The sequence below is a fragment of the Apis mellifera genome, linkage group LG1, assembly GCF_003254395.2.
Source record: "Apis mellifera strain DH4 linkage group LG1, Amel_HAv3.1, whole genome shotgun sequence".
Classification (NCBI taxonomy): domain Eukaryota; kingdom Metazoa; phylum Arthropoda; class Insecta; order Hymenoptera; family Apidae; genus Apis; species Apis mellifera.
The window spans coordinates 4,817,608-4,839,118 of record NC_037638.1 but is presented as its reverse complement, the minus strand read 5'-3'; the positions used below and the strand labels follow the sequence as shown (position 1 = coordinate 4,839,118).

Genomic DNA, 21,511 nt, shown 5'->3' with positions numbered 1-21,511 from the left:
GTTCACAATTTTTCAGTTCGGCACGGTGACCGGAGAGAGAGAAAGCCTTTATCGCCGAGCATTGTTACGCGGCACGCTTCATTCCGAATGGGCAGAGCTTGTAATGGCTCTTCCATTACGGATTTATGAACGAAATTGAAAAGGCCTGTAGCCGCGGCGGGGCGCAGAGAGGGCGCTCGAGTTGCGCCGGCGAGAGAGTGGGGAGAGAGGTTCGGTACACGCCAATTTTCCCTGGATATATCACGCGAACGGATCTCTCTCTCTCTCTCTTTCTCTCTCGCTTCGTCAGCGATTTTCGACAGCCGTTTGCCGCGCGGCGCTGGGCAGGGGGGGGGAGAGGAGGTGGCGCTGATTAAAACGACGGCTTTCCGATAAAAGCGCAAAATTCCCGCGAATTTCGCGACCCAAACCCAGCCTTGTTTCTGCAATCAACTCTGCATTGCCGTTTTGCTCGATAGCGATCGATGACATCAACCGAACCGGGCATAAAACAGCGACACGCGGAACGCGAGGGAGATGGGAAATTCGGCGGGGGGAACGAAATTATGCAAAGCCATCGGGGGAGAGAGATCGTTTTAATTTTTACGACGACTCGATCTGGCAATATGCAGAAAAATATGGAATGATTTTTTTTTTTTTTTAATCCATCTTTGAATTTTTTCTCCTTAATATGGTGTGTAGTTTGTTTGACGTTTATTATTTAATACCGAAGCATTTTGTGTTTATGTTTGTTTCTTCTCTCTCTCTCTTTTTTTTTGTAGATGGTTTTGTAAACAGATTTATACAGAATGGAGCATTGAGCATCTTACTTCTGTCATTAATGAATTGGAATTTTTATTTTTTGTAGATGACTCGATTTTTTGATATTTGATTTTTTTTATATAATAAATTTAATCATGTAAAATACTTTGTGCAAAAGAAACAATATTCCGTATGCACTTAATATTTATATTTTTATTAAAATAAATAAATTTGGATTAAATATATTGAAATTATGATAATTATAAAGATTAATACAAACTTGCATCCATATCTTAAGATTTAAAATAATTGAATTATAAATCGGAAAGATTTTCTTCTAATCACGTTTCTCTCCCAAAATAATTCTCTTACTCTTATCGTTTAATCAATCGCACACTTTTCTTTCCAAAAAAAAAAAAATATATCATGTTCATCAAATACAATCACGAAATCATCACCACCATTAATAAAATGACATGTCCAATGGCACTAATAGAATACAATTCACCACACATGATATAAATGAATAAATAAAAGAACAAGAACAATTATTATCATTGACGTTTCTTCGCCGCCACTCGACAATGCGTTGTAATCGGTTTGACGATTTGTTAGGATCATGCCGCCAAGGAGAAGGCGCTCCAGACAATGTCGAGCATGTCGAGCGCCCAGATAGTATCAGCTGGGAGTGCGATACACAACAAGATGCCCCCCGCCCTCGTGGGGCCCCTTGCCCTTCATGCTTCCACCCCTGTCTCCTATCCCGGAGCGGTAAGTCCCGATCACGGAGAACCCCTTGAAACAATTTTTTTTGTTCTCTCTTTTTAAGCGGCCTATTTTCTTTTTATGACAACAGACGAAATAAAAAAAAAAAAAAAGAAAAGAAATGATAAAAAGGAGCCACGAGCTTTGGGGTGAGACGACGAGACACGTAAAGAGAGAAAGATTGTTAAAAATAATTTTTTTTCTTTTTTTTTTTTTTTTATTCCTTTTCTTGTCACAGTTTTGTTACGTGTTAATTATTATATGATTTTCAAAGTAAGAGAAGTTCGAAGAGAATTGATTTGAGAAATGAAAATGTATTCCTAACCTTCATTACAGGTGTGGCACGAATTAAATGATAATATAAGAATATCGTTCGTTACGTTTGAAAATCGTTCGTTGGAATATTCTCTCGGATATTTTATTTAAAAGATAATAAAAGTGATAAAAAGAAATGAATGTGTATCGAGAAAAAGTTAAAACGCTGTAATATCGTATAAATATGCTTGTGTATAAGGGATAGTCGATTGTTGGCGACACTAGCGACATCTTGTTATCCCTTGTTGAATTTATATTTGTTTCACTATACATTTTTTCGCTGGACGAACGATCGGTGTCTCGTCGTCTTGAGGATATATATATATATATATATGAAATATTAATTCCTATTTATACACTGTCAGTTTGGCTTCTTATTTAACGTTCATATCTGTTTTCTTTTCACTCTAACCGCTTCGCCCTATAACCGTCTTTTTAATCCGCTTGAGGCCGATCATAATCGTGTGGTTTTGTCTTAACTATCCTAAAATGTTCTTGCTCGTGTCGCGAGTTCTTTCATGCTTTTGCAAAATTATCACGATGAATAACATAACACGTATACACAATTATTACGTTACAGATAGTTCGTATAAACATTGTTTTTTTTTTATTACTGAATAATACAAAAATTATTACAAAATTTTATTATTATTTTATTTTCTAAATATAAATTTGAATATCGTGTACAATAATAAATTATTCCATCATTTATTCTTTTCTCATTAATTCTTTTCATAAATTAAAAAAATTTTTAATCAAGTTGGATTATTATTTGAAATATTCGCTTTACACTTTGAATTCAAAATTTCATTTATTATTGAAATTAAAATAAGAAAATTTTTTTACCATTCTTGCACATACGCAAAATACACATACACAATTTCCATTCCGTTTCTTTTCTTCTGTATCTGATCTGATTAATCAGCTTTTTGTTCGCTGCTTATCCAGAGAAAAAAAGGAGAAATAGGTTAGAAGAAAATTATTTCTAAAACCAATGATTTTTTTATATTTTTTTTCTTTGTTTCTCTCTAACACTCTCTTAATCATGGAAGCTTGCGCGATGAAAACTAACCATCCTCGTAAAAAAAAAAAAAAAAAAAAAAAAAAACGATACCCCCCTTGCTCTCTGCTGCTACGCCCCTGGGGGCCCTTGTTGTGTATTGTTCAATTTGTCCGTCGCTCTATCTTTTTTACATATGTATATCACCTGGGCATATATATACACAATACATACATACACGGGTTTGCATATTGTATAAAATTGGAATTTTTGGACATTAATTACACGTTGTTAGGCGTCGTTGTGGCTTACCAAACTGTCTTTCTCTCTTCACGTAATACAACTACTATTATTTTCCTTTGCTGTTGTGTTTGTACGTATTTCTTTCTTTATAATTTTTTTTTTCTTTTTTTTTTTTTTCTTTTTACAATTAATTGTGTATTTAATATTCGTGTCAATTCTTTTTTGTTCGTTTTTTTTTTTTTTTTTTTTTTTTTGTGTAACTTTCCTCCAACTTAACCTCAAACGTCACGATTGTTCCTCCACCCGAGGGCTCGATGGCTTACGGAGAAAAACAACATCTCTTCCCGATGATGATCCACTTCGAATTTGCTCGTTTATGAAATGAATTATTTAACATGTTCGAATTATCTGAAATAAATCATATTTTTTTTTCTGAATTTTTTAATTTCTTAATGATAATGAATATCGAATATTAATATTAATGAAGAATGAAAATTTGATAGTAGTTTGAAAATATAAATATAAATCGGAAGAGACAAGTTTTTTTTTTCTTCAAGTTTTAAGCAACTATGTTCAAAGCAAATTTCCAATTCGTTTTCATTTCACTAATAATTCCCTAGATATTACGAAACGTATTTGTACAATATCTTATTTATAAATCGATAACCTGAAAAGAAGGAAACATTTATATTCAAAAAAAACGAATCAAATATTTATATTATTTAATAATTATTCAATCCGTATTCGTTACATAAATACAACGGCTTGAAAATAAAGGAAACAAATATTCTAACCTATAAATATTTCAATGAGAATATTTATCGTCAAAAAAATTATTGAAAAGTTTAAAAAAAAGAAATCAAATTGTACACATTGTTATTTCTCAACGATGAGATTAGATTAAAAATAAAAAATTAATATTTCTATCGAATATTTTTATTAAAATTAATATTTCACATATTATGATATTCTTCGCATTTTTCCCTTTGAATTTTTGTTAATCGCACAAACATTCTACCGATATCGTGTATACAAACTTTCGAAAACGATCCCGTGAACGGCAAAACGCTTGACAAACTTGTAACAAAGAAAAAAAAACGAGATATCGACTTTTCAGCAATTCTGGCAACCGGGTTTGCAGCCAGGAACGTCCCAGGATGTCAAACCGTTTTCGCAGCCGGCGTACACCGGAAAACCAGCGACAGCGGTTTCAAGCGGTGACATGGTCCAGGCTCAACCACCCCCGCCCTGGGAAGGACGTGCCATCGCGACCCACAAGCTCAGGCTTGTCGAGTTCTCGGCCTACATGGAGCACCAGAGAGATCAGGATATTGTAAGTGCGAAATAAAATGGTGGCGAACGGTGTACAGTTTGACAGTTTGTTGTGTGATAGAATGAAATTCAACGTGCAAGGATGATTCAAATAAATTTTCAAACAATTTTTTCAGATACCGATGAAGTTATTGACTTAAACAATATAGATGACTATAATCTTTTGATTTGCAATAAATTATTTCTCTTGGAATGATTCTTAATTTACAAGTAAACAATATAGAATATTATAAGAAATAATATAAGAAATGAATAATTACATATATTAATAGAATAAAGACTATTAAGTGATATATGAAAGTACAAAAATTTATTATTATATTTTTTATTTTATCCTTGACAAGATTTAAAATATTCATAACTGTTATGATTTGTGCTGATATGTTTTTATAATCAAAATTTGTTAATTCTGTTATAAATATTGAAACATAATCTTTAACATAATCTTGTATAAAGAGAAAAGTAATATAAAAAAATAATGTGTCACTTAAATTCTCTTGTTATGTATAAATTATTTAAAAATGAAATAAACTTGTTTATAATTCAATGATTATATCTTCTGATGTGATATATAACAATTTTAAATGTGTATAGAGATATCATCAGAGTTATCATGGAAAGAAAAAAAAAAAATAAAATGATGAAAAAATCAGGGGACAAAGCATTGCCGACGGAAAGTCGCAATTTTACCCTGACAGACATTAGAATTTTTTTTTCCGCTTTTTTTTTTTGCAGTATCACAAGCACCTGTTCGTCCACATAGGAGGGTCCGCGACTTACGCGGATCCATTGCTAGAGGCTGTTGATGTCAGGCAGATATACGATAAATTCCCAGAAAAAAAGGGCGGCCTGAAGGAACTTTACGACAAGGGACCACAGGTAGCTTTTTTCCTCGTTAAATTTTGGGCTGATCTCAATACGAACATTCAGGACGAAGCTGGAGCTTTTTACGGCGTAACAAGCCAGTAAGTAATAGTTGTCATCGTGATATATGTATCGCTTTTTTAAATTTTTAATTAATTAATATTTTCAAATTAATAGTTTCAAAAGAAATTATTAACAAAATTGTTTTTCATCAGGTACGAGAGCAACGAGAACATGACGATAACATGTTCGACCAAAGTCTGCTCCTTCGGGAAACAGGTGGTGGAAAAAGTGGAGACAGAATACGCTAGGTTCGAAAATGGCAGGTTCGTCTATCGTATTAGTCGTTCGCCCATGTGCGAATATATGATCAACTTCATACATAAATTGAAGCACCTGCCAGAAAAGTACATGATGAACAGCGTTCTCGAGAATTTCACTATTCTTCAGGTATGACATTCTTTCCAGAATAATTTTTCTCTTACATAAAATATTTAAAATTAATAGTAATTTCAATTTAGCATTTATGTAATTGCTTAATCACATAAAATTAATCTAAGATACTATTGTTATTTCAAGTACAAATAAATCATGCTTTATTCAATGTATAATTAGAATAATTGTACAAAGTAATTTATTATAATACAACAAATATAATCATTTTTACTTCTTAAGGGATAAAATATTATAAAACATTATATGTACGTTAAATAATAAATGTTACACACAAGTAATTATTAATAATAATATGTAAAAAAAAAAAATGATAATTATTTGAGAATATGAATTTATTGTTGCGTTTATATATATATATAAACAAAATTATAAACAAAATTGTGAAAATTAAAATATGTATCGTGAATTAGTGGAAATTTGAAAATAAAATGAATTTCGCATATTTCCTGGTATTTATATATATAATTTTAAATTTTAACTTAAAATTTTTTATTCCTAAGATATGAAATTTTTAATAATCTAAATAAGATCGTTCAATTTTTTATTTTAATTTTAATTATTTAAATTTTTTTATAAATTATTTTAATATTTGTAATTATCTGTTTTCTTTTATGCAGGTTGTAACGAACAGGGATACGCAGGAAACGTTGTTATGTACAGCATACGTGTTTGAAGTGTCGACGTCCGAGCACGGTGCACAACATCACATATACAGATTGATCAAGGACTAGCCTGCTTGAACCTGCTCGCCATGCAGCCATCCACCCCCCATCAGTGCCTACCATCACATAAAAAAAATCATCCATACGCGCATATACACGTCTACACACAAAAATGTTAACCCTTTGAAGCATTATAGTTATATCATTGTGATATCACATTTTTATATTATTTTGTAGATTCTTCTTATCCTTAACCAAGGACATAAATATAGTATTTACATGTAGAATAAATATGATATTTATATCACGTATCAAATGATTAACAAAATTTGATTTTAATTGATTTGTATATGAAATATGTAAATGTAAATTTCTATAATTTAATTTTTCTCTTTCCTTTTTTTTCTTTTTTAATCGATTATAAACGATTGATAATCTTGAATATCTTTTTTGAACGCTTCATGGGGTTAAGCGTTAATACATAATTGTAAACACGCTATCTACTATACATAGATACATTTCGCATCTATGTATAATAAAGGTTCCATTGAAAATGTTCTATTATCAAAAGAAAAAAAGGAAAAAATAATACTTAGAGTCATATGTTTTTACGTTTATCCAACGTTTATTTTAATGATAGAAAATATTTAACTATTTAGAGATTTGATTATTGTATAAATATATTTTTATTTACAAATTTAAGATTTATACATGATTTTTAATCGAATTATAATTTTTAATTAGATCTTTTTTTGTTCTGTATTTTCGAACATTTTCTGTGAAACTCCTTAAAGAGAATTTGGAACACAAATACGTGAATACATTATACACATATACATACACAAACATATGTACACCTTTACACGTTAGAAGTACTGGCCAGCCCGAGCTTGAGTTTGATTCAAAACTGAGAAAAGTTGTAATAAAAAAAAAAAAAAAAAATTGGTACGCGTGTTTTAACGTATCGTGGAAAGAATTTCCTGCTTATGGTTTCTGCAGGAAGCGCATTCCAGATGACGAAATTGTAAATTTTATATTGAGAAACAGATATAATCGTATATATATTTTATGAATATTCCGTCATTTGCTTGTAAACGATCGAATTCGTCGGGGTTTTAATAAAAGAGATATAATAAAAGTTAAGTTAAAATTGACGACAATAAATTTGGAAAAAAATGAGTGTCGGAGATATAGTGTATGTACCAAACGAAGAAGAATAAAAATATATATATAAAATCATAAAAAAAAAAAGTGTAAGATGAGAAACAGACTCTGATCTCGGAAAGGCGTGGTACCAACATAATTTAGTATTATAGTTTTATTATTAAATTAGGAAATAGATCAGACAAGACATCCACACACAGATATACATATATTACATATAAGAATATATATGTTAAATATTAATGCAATGATTACGATTTACATTGTTATAAATGATCGTGTATAAAGTTATCTAAGTGATTTCTAAGTTTTAAACGAAATGGAAGTTGAATAGAGAGGTAATGCCATTATGATTTCTTAAGTTTCCTTAATTATATTATCATTATAATTTTTTTTTTTTTTTTAATTATCCAAACTGAAAAAGATTGAGAATAACGTTACAACCGAAACCTTAAGTTTTCTTTTATAGAAATGTTTTCTTTTTTTCTTTTCATTTTTTTTTTTTTTTTTTTTTTTTTTTTTTTTTTTTTTTAAGTTCTATTACGACTAACAGTAAGAATTTTCGCTGCAGAGCTTTTTAATTCTCAATGATCAGATAAAAGAAAAAAGATTTTTATGTACTTTCTAAAACTTTTAATAAACGCACTTAAAATTGTGCAAACCCACCCATTCTTAGGCAGCGACACTTAGATTAGAGGGATGTGTTTGTATTTCTTATAATCATTTTATTTCGTACTCTAAGATCTTTCTTTTTTCTATAGTTCTTACGTAAATGATTTTCTTACTTAGCATATTTTGTTTGTTTTTATCTTTCTATTACACATTTATAATACGAATATATCAGATTTTATTAATTACGTGCGCTAGATACGGACAACATCTATCAAATAGAGATACTTTTCTTTAACTTAGTGACATGATCATCTTAATATTTTTTATTAGGAGAATATTAAAATTAAAGTTGAAGAATGTAAAATAAATCTAATCTTTGAGCTTGATTCTCCATTTTTAAAGAGCAACTACGTAATAGTGTGATAAACTTCATCACAGCTCTCTAAATTTGAGCATATTTTAAGAGTTCATACAAAACTTTGCTTGTTGACAATGTGTTTTGTACTTAATTTTATTTTAACATTTCAATGTATGAACCAGAAAAGTTTCATATTATAGATATTCTTTTACAATTTTACAATTTTTCAATAACAATTATGTAAGAGAGTAAAGGACCATTAAAATCTTATGCGATTAATTTTATTTAGTCACATCTCTCGCAGAGACTATATACATGTAAATGCACAGAAAACTTTTTATATATTCTTTAATCTGATCAATTGCCTGTTCTGAAACAGGACTTGCCTATATGGAGCAGTGAATGTTAAGATAATACAGGAAAGAATCATGTATACTTTAAGAAAATAATTAATACTTATTTTATTCTTTACTTTAATTAACTTTTACGCAACAAGTGGCAATGTATTTTGATCTCTCTTTTAGTCAGAAATATGTCGCTTTTTATTTGGGGTGAGAATTAAATTCGTTAAGTGATTGACTGAATAACGAAGGAACTTATATATTTAAATAATAATGTATATGGCTTTCGTTCAATAACTGGCAGCTTTCACAATTTTCACAGTTTTTACTTATTGTTACCTTTTTTTTTTTCTTTTTTTTTTTCTCTTTATAATTGATTATAAGTTTCGTTTTTACACATTATATCTATAAATCGTAATTTTACTAAATTGTGTGTATATTAAGGTAGAATTGGAATCATTAAGATGATTTTATATGATATTATCAGAAAATTTAATTACTTGTTTTTATCAGTAGTATATACGTAGATAACAAGAAAAAGAAAAAATATTTTTCTGCGATTTAAATCAATAAAAATAAATATATGCGCTATAGTAAAAATTATTTTGTTTAATATTAATTAATCAAAAAGATATCTAATGGTTCTAATTCTGCCCGTGATAAATTGTTATTACAAAAGCAAGAAATTATGCAATATATTTAGAAAATACTCAAATGTTTTTGGTTATGCGAATTTTTATTTTAAAGAAAAATCATGAAGAAAAAAAATGGGAGGAGTTTGAAATCGCAAAAAGGAGCACCGACACTAATATTATTAACATTAACGAATAATGATTTTAAAGTAAGCGAATTACATTTATAAGGAAAGATTATGAAAATATATATTTATCTATGTCTTCTGTGAAGATAGAAAATAGCACTCTCTCACTCTATATTGATGATATCAGAAAAGGAAAAAATTGAAATCCATAAAGATACAAACGCAGAAGTAGATTAGGGAGAAAGTGGAAGAATTCGCACTGTACACAATACATGATATGATTGATGACAAACCGACGAAATTTGTTAAATACTTTGTACATATTTACATAAAGATCATCAAAAGAAAAGTTCCAGTACATTTTGTGTATTACATAAAGTACTTTGGCGAAATATTGATTACTTGTCATTTGTAAATCAAATTTTCGAAATTAAAAACATTAAAATTTTTGTCTATATTTTCATAGAGATTCATATATAAAAACCATTTGTTTAATTAAAATTAAAATAATAGCATAAATTTCTCAGTAATTGAAATATTAAAATTTCTTAATGAACAATTCAAATTTTTAACAAATAATTCGTTTAATCAGGTTTTTTAAATTATCTGTTAAACTTTATAAAAATACCTTCTCTATGAAAACATTGACTATATTTCTTATAGCATATTGCTAAACTATATATGAAAATTAAAAAAAAACTGGTATCTATTTACAATTTATATTTCTTCATATCCTGGAACTGCCATATCAAAGAATTGAGCTTGAATATAAGAATGATTAAATGGAATATTGATCAGAAAGAATGGAATCTACCTGTATATTATCATAAATAAAACGAAACGAGGATCAAAGTAGTTGATTTAACAAGTAAATAAAGAACGAAATGATATATCATTAAATTAGAGGTTTAAAAATATAATAGAATTCAGTATATGTACAGTATTTGAAAAACATGTTTATAATTTGTATGGAAAATAAATAATTGATATAAAAAGAAACTATTTTCCCTATATTTCACCTTTAATTATTTAATAAAAAAATATTTTTATTTCAAATTTTATAATTATAGATAACTACCTTTATAATTTATCTTAATATAAACAATTTATATTTTATTTTTTATGATTTTATTAATTTTATTTTTAATTTATTTATATTTATTTATATTTATTTATTTTTGAAAAAAGATTAATATTTATATTATTATTACTTAAATACATTTATTTTTAATTATGATTTGAGAGATATTGATTATAATATTTAGTACTAGGTATAGTATAGTATACTGTATCTAGTATAATTTATTGAATAAATATGAAATAAAAAAAAATGTTTCAATTTATAAATAAAAGCGCGCTGATTTAAATGAAATACATCTAGTTTAGAAAATATACATATTTATTTATATGTATATATATATATATAAAATTATGGGTATTGAATTTTTAAAATATTTTTCTTTCTCTATTTAATTTGATTTTATACGTTATTTATAAATTTAATTTATTATTTATTAATAATTTATTATAAATATATTTTCTATCTAATATAGAAAGTATAAGGTTTTTTGAAAGATCCACGTGTATTATTTTTCTACAAAAGTAAACCTTTTATTGAAAGTAAATCTTTAATACGATGTCTACTGTAAATCTAGAAAATTTCCACAAAAGAGCAGCTGCTGCGGTAAATTATATTATTTATTTACATTAATTATTTTATAAAAATTTATCATTTTTATAAAAATTAATTTGAGATTGTCAAATAATCCTTATAGGTTATAATATTCATTATTACACATATATATATTTTACAGGAAGAAGAAATAGCTTTTTTAAAAAAAGAAATTGAATTTCTACGACAAAATATTACCACTAACAATTCGAAAATAAATTCTATATCTGAAGATGAATATACAAAATTAGAACAAGAAAATATAAAACTAAAACATAGAGTGGCTATTTTAAAAAGAGTTTGTACAATTAAGCTTATGTACACTTAAAAGCTCTAAATAATTTTATAAGTTTTATTATTCTTGTGAATAAAATAATATATTTTTGTTTAATTTATATAGACCATTGAAACTGAACGAGCAAAATCAGAAAGCAAAACAAAAGCAACAGAGAATAATGCCGTTAGTATATATGATACATTATATAATTTATTTGAGAAAGCAATTTCAATTGCATATCCAAATGTTTGTGAACCTCCAGTAATTATATCAATTAGTACCAATCCAAAATTTGGAGATTACCAATGTAACAGTGCTATGCCACTTTGTAAACAACTCAATAATGATGGTAAGAAATAATTAAAATTAATATTATTAGAGAACATATTATTAAAATACATATATATTTATATCTATATAGGAATTCAAACAAAACCACGAGATGTTGCAAATAATATTATGTCAAAAATAGAAGAATCAAGCTTAGTTTCTAAGTTAGAAGTTGCTGGTGCAGGTTTTATAAATATCTACTTAAAAAAAGAATTTATACAAATAATTTTAAGCACTTTAGTGAAAAATGGAAAAGTATTTCCACCTTATACAAAAAAACAGAGAGTGATTGTAGATTTCTCAAGTCCTAATATTGCCAAAGAAATGCATGTTGGACATCTAAGATCTACTATAATTGGAGATAGTATTGCAAGATTATTAGAATTTTTAGGACATGATGTATTAAGAATAAATCATGTTGGTGATTGGGGCACACAATTTGGAATGTTGATAGCTCATCTTCAAAATAGATTTCCTGATTATTTAACTATATCTCCACCTATTATAGATCTCCAAGTAATTTTAAATAATTTTAAATATATTTTTGTTTTATAATTCGTTTTTATAAGTATATTATATTTACAAACAATCATTCTAATAAGTTGTTATAAAAATTATAGAGCTTTTATAAAGAATCAAAAGCAAGATTTGATAAAGACGAGGAATTTAAAAAACATGCTTATAACTGTGTTGTTAAATTACAAACATTCGATCCTGAAATAACAAAAGCATGGCAATTAATTTGTGATGTTTCAAGGAAAGGTAAAATAATTAATATTGTAAAATTAGATAAAATATTTTTAATTTCAGTGTATACAATATATCTATGTTTTAAATATAGAATTCGAGAAGATATATGTTCGTCTAGATATTAATTTAATAGAAAGAGGAGAATCTTTTTATCAAAAACATATGGAAGTCATAGTCAAAGATTTAGAAACAAAAGGATTATTAGAAGATGATGAAGGACGAAAAATAATGTGGGGTAAACGTAATAATGAGATTCCTTTAACCATTGTAAAATCTGATGGTGGTTTTACTTATGATACATCAGATATGGCGGCACTTAAACAACGTATAGAAGAAGAAAGAGCAGATTGGGTATTTTTACATATATATTAGCATAGCATTAATAAAATATTTTATCTTTATTTTTCGCTATTCTATTTTTACAGATAATATATGTAACAGATGCTGGTCAAGCTAAGCATTTTCAAATACTAAAAAGTTGTGCTGAGCGAGCAGGAATTATAAAAAGTTACCATAGAATAGATCATGTTGGATTTGGTGTTGTTCTTGGTAAAGATAAAAAGAAATTTAAAACAAGATCAGGTGATACAGTAAAATTAAGTGACTTACTTGATGAAGGTATTTTTCTATGCACCAAAAAAATATTACATTATTAATTAGTATTTTTAAAATTTTTATCTCTTATTTAAGGTTTAAAAAGAGCATTGGATAAACTAAAAGAAAAAGAACGCGATAAAGTACTCACAGAGGAAGAATTAAAAATTGCACAAGAATCTATTGCTTATGGATGTATAAAATATGCAGATTTATCACATAATAGAAATCACGAATATGTATTTTCCTTTGATAAAATGTTGGAAGATAAAGGCAATACTGCTGTATATTTATTATATGCTTTAACAAGAATACGTTCTATTGCAAGAGCAGCCAATATTACACAAAATAAATTGCAAGAATTGGCACAAAGTAATCAAATATCATTGGAGCATGAAAAGGAGTGGAAGTTAGCAAAAGTATTAATTAAATTTGCTGATGTATTAATTAAAATTACAAAAGATTTATACCTACATCAATTATGCGAATATTGTTATGAAATCTCATGTGCTTTTAGTGAATTTTATGATAATTGTTATTGTGTTGAGAAAAATGAACTTGGAGAAATAGTAAATATAAATATTGGTCGCATGCTTTTAACTGAAGCTACTGCTATTATAATGGAAAAATGTTTTTCAATACTAGGTTTAAAACCAGTTGCGCGTATGTAAATTAAAATATTTATACATATGATATAAAATATAATAAAAATCATACTCTTTATAAAAATTTACAAAATAAAAATATTTTTTGAAACCTTTATAAAGATAAATCTATAAAAATTATATCAAACAAAACAATTTTATGTATGTTTACGCTAAAAACAAATTTAAACAAAGCTAATAAATAGAGGGATAGAGATAGGATACAAAAAATAAAAGAATAATAAAGACTAATTATTATATTAATAAAAGGTAATAAGCAATTATTAATGCTACCTCTAAATGTTAGAGATAAAACAAGAAAAAGAAAGAATATGAAAAGAACAGAGATAAAAATATTGCAATCAGCGTCATTCCTAGAATATCATAAATGAAACATATAAAGAAAAAACAGAAAATGATACGAGGAAGATAGAAATAAAACAAGAATTGACTGTTAACGTCATCTATTAACTATTTCTAAAAAATGATTCCAGAGAAATGTCTTTAATATAAAAAAAAATGACACTAATAATCAATTTTTGTCCTATCTTTATCCTTCTTCTATTTTCTATTTTTTCTTTAAATATTTCATTTGCGATATTGTGAAGATAATATTGATTTCAATATTCTTATATTAAAACTTATACAATATTTTTCTTGTCTATTCGTTTTATCTAGAATATTTAAAAAAATTGGCGTTAACAGCCAATTCTTATCTTATCCATTATTTGCTCTTAATATATCATATAGGAGACACCAGATATAGGAGAAATAAGGAATAATTTTTTGAGTTACATGATGCAATATTTTTTTGAAAAAAAATTTTATAAAATATGTCGACATATACAATTATCAATAAAAATACAAATAATCGACATATACAATTATCAATTGAAAATAAAATAATAAAATTACTTATTTTAAAAGCGAAGCTTCTATTTTAAGAGATAAATATGCACAAAAATATTTTTAAAATTAAGAAAATTATTGAAAAAATGATTAAAATCCAAAAAAAAATTGCCTAAGTATATAAAAGATAAGTATTATTTTACAAATAATTATATATAATATATAAGAATATATAATATATAAGATAAGAATTCCTGGAAATTTCGTTACCTCTTATCCAATTATATTTTTTTAATATAAAATTTGGAAAAAAATTTCGATTTTATATTAGAAGAATATAAATAATTAGTGATATGCGAAATTTTTCTAGAAATTACAAAAAAAAATTTTTTGTAATGCTATATATATATTTATTTCTAAAATACTTATGTTTTTATAATTTACTATCATGTTTTTGATTTTTAATTGTTTATAAATAATTAATCGTTTTTTAAATTCTTAACTTAATTTTATAAATTATTTGATTCTTAAAATAAAAGCTATTATTTTTTTTGCTATCATTTGAAATTAATATATCTCAGATTTTCTTCATATTTTTCATTTTTTTTTTTTTTATATTATTATATTTATTAAAATTTAATTGCATTTAATTTCTGTTATATATAAATTATATACATATGCTAATGAAGTTTTTCTTATAATAATTCATTTTAATTTTATTTTCATCAAATTATTCTTAATAAATGATCGTCTAAAAATATTGTCAAATATATCATATAATATGTATTCATTAAACATTTGATTTTTTCATTAAATTGTCATTCAACTAAAAATAGAAAAATGTAATTATTAAATTATAATTATTGTAATAAATATAATAAAGTAAAAGAGATAAATAAAGATATTTTTATTTTTTATATATTTAAGTTTTATATTTTATATTTTATAATTACATTAAACTTGATTTTTATGAATCTTAATAATTATTTCATTGGCTGAATTCTGTAACCATTATGAGCATGCTGAAATCAATATTATATTTCTAAATTGATATCAATCAAATTTGTCATATAATCTATAAAATGATCAAAAAATATATATATTTTTAATTTTACAATGTATTTTAAGATAATAATTTTGCAAAACATAATATATCTATGACGTGTAAATGTTATAATCGGGAGCGATAGCAGTAAAATTTATATTTTCTTGTTGTGTTGCATCATCTATGATTTATAAATTTCTGAACTTATTTGACTAACTTCATACAAAAGTATTTAATACGTGGTATTCGATACTTAATCTTATGAAATAACTTGGATTCTATTATATAAAAAAATGGTAAATATTATAATTATTCATTATTTCTATATTTAAAGAAAATCATTATAATAATAAAATCATTGAATCATCAATAGAAATAATTTATGTAATAGCACAAAAATGTTAGCTGTAAGAAATTCAAATATATATATATTTTTTAATATTTTTTTAAAGATATATTTTTAAATATTTTTTAAAGATAGAAAATAATATTTGTTTTTCTACTAGTTTTTTTTTTATAGATTAGTATTGTTATGCAATTTTTTTAGAAAAAATATATTATAATTATAAATTCATTTATCATAAAATTAATCATTAAATTTATAATATAAATTTTAATCTAGAATAAAATAAAAAATATTTTAATATTACTAAATTACTATTTCATACATTTAAGATATTATTTATAATTGTTTCTAATAGACAACAGAAAGAAAAGGAACATTTAAAGTAGAATATCTTCAAAAAATTGAAAAAGATGTTCAAGCTATATGGGAAGAAAGAAAAGTATATGAAGAAGATGCACCTTTGGAACCAAGGAAAAATTCTGATGAGAAATTTCTTGCAACATTTCCTTTTCCTTATATGAATGGAAGACTTCATCTTGGTCATACATTTTCATTATCAAAATGTGAAGTAAGTATATCACAGAAATATTTAATGAAATAAATTTAATGAAGATATATGCAAATTGAAAAAATTTTATAATTTATTTTATAATTTTATAGTTTGCAATACGATACAATCGTCTTTTAGGAAAGAAAGTTCTTTTCCCATTTGGCTTTCATTGCACTGGTATGCCTATTAAAGCATGTGCCGATAAATTAAAGAGAGAAATGGAATTATATGGTTATCCACCACAATTTCCTAATGAAGAAAAAATTGAAGAAGAAATTAAAGATGATATAGTAATAAAAGATAAAAGCAAAGGAACAAAGGTAAAATTATTATATAAAATATTCTTATATATCGATTTTCAAATAGTGATTATTTTTTAGAGTAAAGCAATTGCAAAAACTACTAATGCAAAATATCAATGGCAAATTATGCAAATGCTTGGTTTAAAAAATGAAGATATAAAAAAGTTTGCTGATGCTTCATATTGGTTAGATTATTTTCCTCCTCTTGCTGTAAAAGATATTAAATCAGTTGGATTACATGTAAGGCATATAATTTTTTTTAATAAATATAATATAATATAATAATTAATTAATAAATAATATATAGTATAATAATTGAAGAGTATAAGAAAATATGGAATTAATTCAAGGTGGATTGGCGTAGAACATTTATTACAACTGATGCAAATCCATTTTTTGATTCATTTGTACGTTGGCAATTTCAACATTTAAAAAATAGAAACAAAATAAAATATGGAAAGAGATATACAGTTTATTCACCAAAAGATGGACAACCTTGTATGGATCATGATAGATCATCTGGAGAAGGTGTGGGGCCACAGGAATATACATTAATTAAAATGAAATTACAAGAACCTTATCCTTCAAGTTTGAAGTAGGTATTATATAATTTACAAAATTTGCTTTAAATATCAAACATATATGTTTTTACAGATCTCTTTCTGGAAAACCAGTTTATTTAGTTGCTGCTACTTTAAGACCAGAAACTATGTATGGTCAAACAAATTGTTGGCTTCATCCAGATATAAATTATATTGCTTATGTATTGCCAAATGGAGATGTTTATATTTCAACAGAAAGAGCTGCTCGGAATATGGCATATCAAGATTTTTTTGAAGAGGAAGGAAAAATACCAATTGTATTAAAATTTACTGGAAAAGTAATATTCTTTTTATTATTTATGAGAAAAATTGCTTATATTATATATTATAATATAAATATAAATAATAAATATAAAATTAATAGGAGATATTAGGATTACCATTAGAAGCACCTCTTACAAATTACAAAGTGATTTATACTTTACCAATGTTAACTATTAAAGAAGATAAAGGTACTGGAATTGTTACTTCTGTACCTAGTGACTCCCCTGATGATTATGCAGCTTTAATGGATTTAAAAAAAAAACAAGCTCTCAGGGAAAAATATAATATAACTGACAATATGATATTCTCTTATGATCCTGTAAGTTTAATATCTATTTTTATAATAATAAAAATAAATTAAAATAAATAAAATTAACAAAATGGTAAAAATAATTAATAAAATTACATATATTAGGTACCTATTATTGAAGTACCAGAATTTGGTAATTTATGTGCAGTAACTTTATATGACAAATTAAAAATTCAATCTCAAAATGATAAAGTTAAATTATTACAAGCTAAAGAAATGGCATATCTGAAAGGATTTTATGATGGTGTTTTGCTAGTTGGTCAATATAAAGGAAAGAAAGTTCAAGATGTTAAAAAGCATGTTCAAAAGGAATTAATAAATGAAGGAAAAGCAGTTATATATTATGAACCTGAGAAAACTATAATTTCAAGATCAAATGATGAATGTGTAGTAGCCTTATGTAATCAATGGTATTTAGACTATGGAGAAGAAACTTGGAAAAAAGAAGCAATAGAAGCCTTAAATAACCTTAATACTTTTCATGATGAAGTGAGAAAAAATTTTATGGCTTGTCTTAATTGGTTACATGAGTATGCATGTTCAAGAACTTACGGACTTGGTAAGATAATGATTAAATAAAAGATATGACAATTTTTGTATCATATATTTTTATAGATATAAATTCCAGGTACTAAATTACCATGGGATGAAAATTGGTTAATAGAATCACTCTCAGATTCAACAATTTATATGGCTTATTATACTGTGGCGCATTTATTACAAGGAGGAACATTTAAAGGCGATAAACCAAATACTTATAACATAAAGTAAAATTTCAAAGTCAAATTTTAAATAATTATTAATTGTGCAATTATTTGCTGTAAAATTAATTTCTTATTAAATTAGTTAAATTATTTTTATTAATGCAAAATATTTTACATATAGAATATTTTATATTTAGGCCTGATGAAATGACATCTGAAGTATGGGATTATATTTTTTTTAAAGATACGAAGTTTCCCAAAACAAAAATAAAGAAAGAGGCATTAGATCATATGCGACGTGAATTTAATTATTGGTATCCAGTAGATTTACGAGTATCTGGAAAAGATCTAATACAAAATCATTTAACATTCTTTATTTATAATCATATTGCAATCTGGTCTAAGCAACCTGAATTGTGGCCAAAAGGAATAAGAGCAAATGGACATTTACTTTTAAACTCATCAAAGGTAAAAAATATAATTTTATAATTTAATTAAATATTTTATAAGTATTGACAAAGAATTATAAATTATATGTATGGTTTATTAGATGTCTAAATCAGAAGGTAATTTTCTAACACTTGCTGAAGCTGTAGAAAAATTTTCAGCAGATGGCATGCGACTGTGTCTAGCTGATTCTGGTGATTCAATAGAAGATGCTAATTTTGTAGAAAGTACAGCTGATGCTGGAATTCTTAGATTATATACCTTTATTGAATGGGTTAAAGAAGTGTTAGCTTCAAAAGATATTTTTAGACAAGGAAAACCATATACATTTAATGATAAAGTTTTTGAAAGGTATTTATTAAAATATTCATTAGCTTTCAGTTTGTAAATTCATATTATTTAATTAAATTTTTAATTAAATCTAGTGAAATGAATCAAAAAATACAAGAAACTGAAGAGAATTACTCAAAAATGTTATATAAAGAAGCTCTAAAAACAGGATTCTTTGAGTTACAAGCAGTAAGAGATAAATATTTACAATTGAGTGCTTTAGATGGTATTAATTGGATATTAATTATGAAATATATAGAATTTCAAATTATTCTTTTATCTCCAATTTGTCCACATATAACAGAACATATATGGACATTAATTGGTAAAGTAAGTGCAATTTTATGCAATGATTAATCAAATTAAAAAATTAATTAAATTATAATGTAATAATAATGTACTAATAATATATTATCTTCTATATATATATTATCTTCTCAATAGGAAGGTAGTATATTAAATGCTAGATGGCCTCAGGTAGGCTTCATAGATGAAGTACTAATAAAATCATCACAATATCTTATGGATGCTGCACATTCATTTAGAATTCTATTAAAAAATTATTTAACTCCTAAAAAAACACAAAAAGGAAAAAGTGAAACGTTAACTGTAGAAAAACCTACTGAGGGAACAATTTGGGTAGCTAAAACGTATCCTCCTTGGCAAAGTACTATTTTAACTGTGATGAAAAATTTATATCTTGTAAGTATTAAGTCTATTTATAATAATTCTGACATTGTACATATAAACAAATAAATATATATATATATTAATTTATTTATTCATTACATACAGAAAAATGATAATAATTTACCAGAAAATAAAATTATAGCATTAGAATTGGGAAAACATCAAGAATTAAAAAAATATATGAAACGATTAATGCCATTTGTACAAGTTATAAGAGAAAAAATTCAACTTGTTGGATTAAATGCATTTAATTTAACCTTAGATTTTGATGAATTTAAAGTTCTTCAAGATAATAAAAAATATCTTGAAAATACTTTAGATGTAAGCGTTTTAGATGTAAATTTTATTGATATATCTATATCTATTTTATTAAAACTTGTTTTATCTGATAATCTTTTATTCATATTTATATATAGCTAGAAAATATTGTGATAAAATATACGAATGAAGCTCCAGAAAAAACGAGAGAAGAATGTTGTCCAGGTGCTCCTTATATGAATTTTTCTGTTAAACTTGGAATTCCAGTATTCATTATAAATCCACAAAAATATAATGGTTTATTTAGAATGACCATTAAAATAGCAAATGCAGATACTGTAGAAAATATTATATCACGAATATCAAAAGATAGTAAACTTATAAAAAGTATGCAATTAATCAATATTATTATTTGATTATTGAATATTATTTATTCATTGAAGTATTTATTTTTATAGATTCATCATTAATATCGTTATATCGCTACAATGATCCTCTATTAGGACCTAGGAATAAACCTACAACTGAAAATATATTAAAAGGTAAAACTTTAATTCCACCTAATTCTGTATTTAATGTTGATATGGAAAGCAAAAATATTAGTGTAGATGTAGAAGGAATTACATACAATGTAGGTAATGAATTAATTTATATTTACCAATCTCTGGAAAATTAAATATATTCAGAATTAATATAAAATATTTTATATAAAATATTTATATATAATTTTTTATAATGATGAGTGACAAAATATTCTACATGATTTTTAAAAAATATATAAGATATTTAAATTTGTATTTTTTTTGTTTAAATTAAAAATTTCATTATTCATGAAATGTAAATATTATTTACAAAATATATATAATAAAATTTATATTATAATATAAAAATTAACTTATTTTGAAACAAAAATAAATTTTTGAAAAATAAAAAA

The 21,511-nt window shown here is 25.4% G+C and overlaps 3 protein-coding genes and 1 long non-coding RNA gene across 17 annotated transcripts in view; 3 read left to right on the top strand and 1 right to left on the bottom strand.

The window, feature by feature from the left end:
• Window positions 1-9,971, top strand: part of LOC408616 (transcriptional enhancer factor TEF-1) — a 181,833-nt gene extending 171,862 nt beyond the window's left edge. For 7 of the 13 annotated variants that reach the window (XM_006562525.3, XM_026446055.1, XM_026446053.1 and 4 more), the window contains 5 exons: window positions 1,357-1,512; window positions 4,182-4,397; window positions 5,132-5,361; window positions 5,476-5,710; window positions 6,334-9,971. In XM_006562525.3, coding sequence (XP_006562588.1) covers window positions 1,357-1,512; window positions 4,182-4,397; window positions 5,132-5,361; window positions 5,476-5,710; window positions 6,334-6,447 — 951 coding nt within the window. In that variant the 3' untranslated portion in view covers window positions 6,448-9,971. The remainder of the gene's footprint in view (window positions 1-1,356; window positions 1,513-4,181; window positions 4,398-5,131; window positions 5,362-5,475; window positions 5,711-6,333) is intronic. The other 6 variants (XM_006562524.3, XM_006562529.3, XM_392157.6 and 3 more) reach the window with 2 other exon arrangements.
• LOC102654549 lies at window positions 2,830-3,191 on the bottom strand. Its single transcript, XR_409477.3, has 2 exons — window positions 3,134-3,191; window positions 2,830-3,028 (listed from the first exon to the last, which is right to left on the bottom strand). It is a non-coding gene; the product is annotated as an uncharacterized LOC102654549 (long non-coding RNA).
• A 1,173-nt stretch (window positions 9,972-11,144) lies between the features above and the next one.
• Window positions 11,145-13,965, top strand: LOC550903 (arginine--tRNA ligase, cytoplasmic). The gene is made up of 8 exons (XM_623298.6): window positions 11,145-11,297; window positions 11,428-11,583; window positions 11,686-11,911; window positions 11,984-12,408; window positions 12,513-12,654; window positions 12,734-12,993; window positions 13,068-13,260; window positions 13,333-13,965. Exons 1-8 carry the CDS (start codon window positions 11,250-11,252, stop codon window positions 13,905-13,907), a joined length of 2,025 nt encoding a protein of 674 aa, XP_623301.2. The 5' UTR covers window positions 11,145-11,249; the 3' UTR covers window positions 13,908-13,965.
• A 1,956-nt stretch (window positions 13,966-15,921) lies between these two features.
• LOC412282 (leucine--tRNA ligase, cytoplasmic) lies at window positions 15,922-21,278 on the top strand. 2 transcript variants are annotated; one of them, XM_395743.7, is made up of 16 exons: window positions 15,922-16,070; window positions 16,476-16,688; window positions 16,781-16,990; window positions 17,051-17,212; window positions 17,323-17,567; window positions 17,627-17,852; window positions 17,939-18,157; window positions 18,254-18,707; window positions 18,777-18,915; window positions 19,050-19,320; window positions 19,403-19,650; window positions 19,725-19,959; window positions 20,074-20,331; window positions 20,425-20,640; window positions 20,736-20,964; window positions 21,036-21,278. In XM_395743.7, the coding sequence occupies exons 1-16, from the start codon at window positions 16,068-16,070 to the stop codon at window positions 21,251-21,253; spliced, it is 3,546 nt and encodes a 1,181-aa protein (XP_395743.3). In that variant the 5' UTR covers window positions 15,922-16,067; the 3' UTR covers window positions 21,254-21,278. The 2 variants fall into 2 exon arrangements, with proteins under 2 accessions (XP_395743.3, XP_006562583.2); XM_006562520.3 differs by lacking the exon at window positions 15,922-16,070 and having other exon boundaries at window positions 16,554-16,688; window positions 16,809-16,990.
• The last annotated feature ends 233 nt before the right edge of the window (window positions 21,279-21,511 follow it).

Excerpts from the sequence above, each read along its gene's own strand:
- LOC550903 (XM_623298.6), top strand. The coding sequence starts at position 11,250 with ATGTCTACTGTAAATCTAGAAAATTTCCACAAAAGAGCAGCTGCTGCG. Across the intron at positions 12,655-12,733 it reads TTGTGATGTTTCAAGGAAAG|AATTCGAGAAGATATATGTT; the intron begins GTAAAATAATTA and ends TTTTAAATATAG. Across the intron at positions 13,261-13,332 it reads AAGTGACTTACTTGATGAAG|GTTTAAAAAGAGCATTGGAT; the intron begins GTATTTTTCTAT and ends CTCTTATTTAAG.
- LOC412282 (XM_395743.7), top strand. Across the intron at positions 16,991-17,050 it reads ATAAAAGCAAAGGAACAAAG|AGTAAAGCAATTGCAAAAAC; the intron begins GTAAAATTATTA and ends ATTATTTTTTAG. Across the intron at positions 19,960-20,073 it reads TATGGACATTAATTGGTAAA|GAAGGTAGTATATTAAATGC; the intron begins GTAAGTGCAATT and ends TCTTCTCAATAG.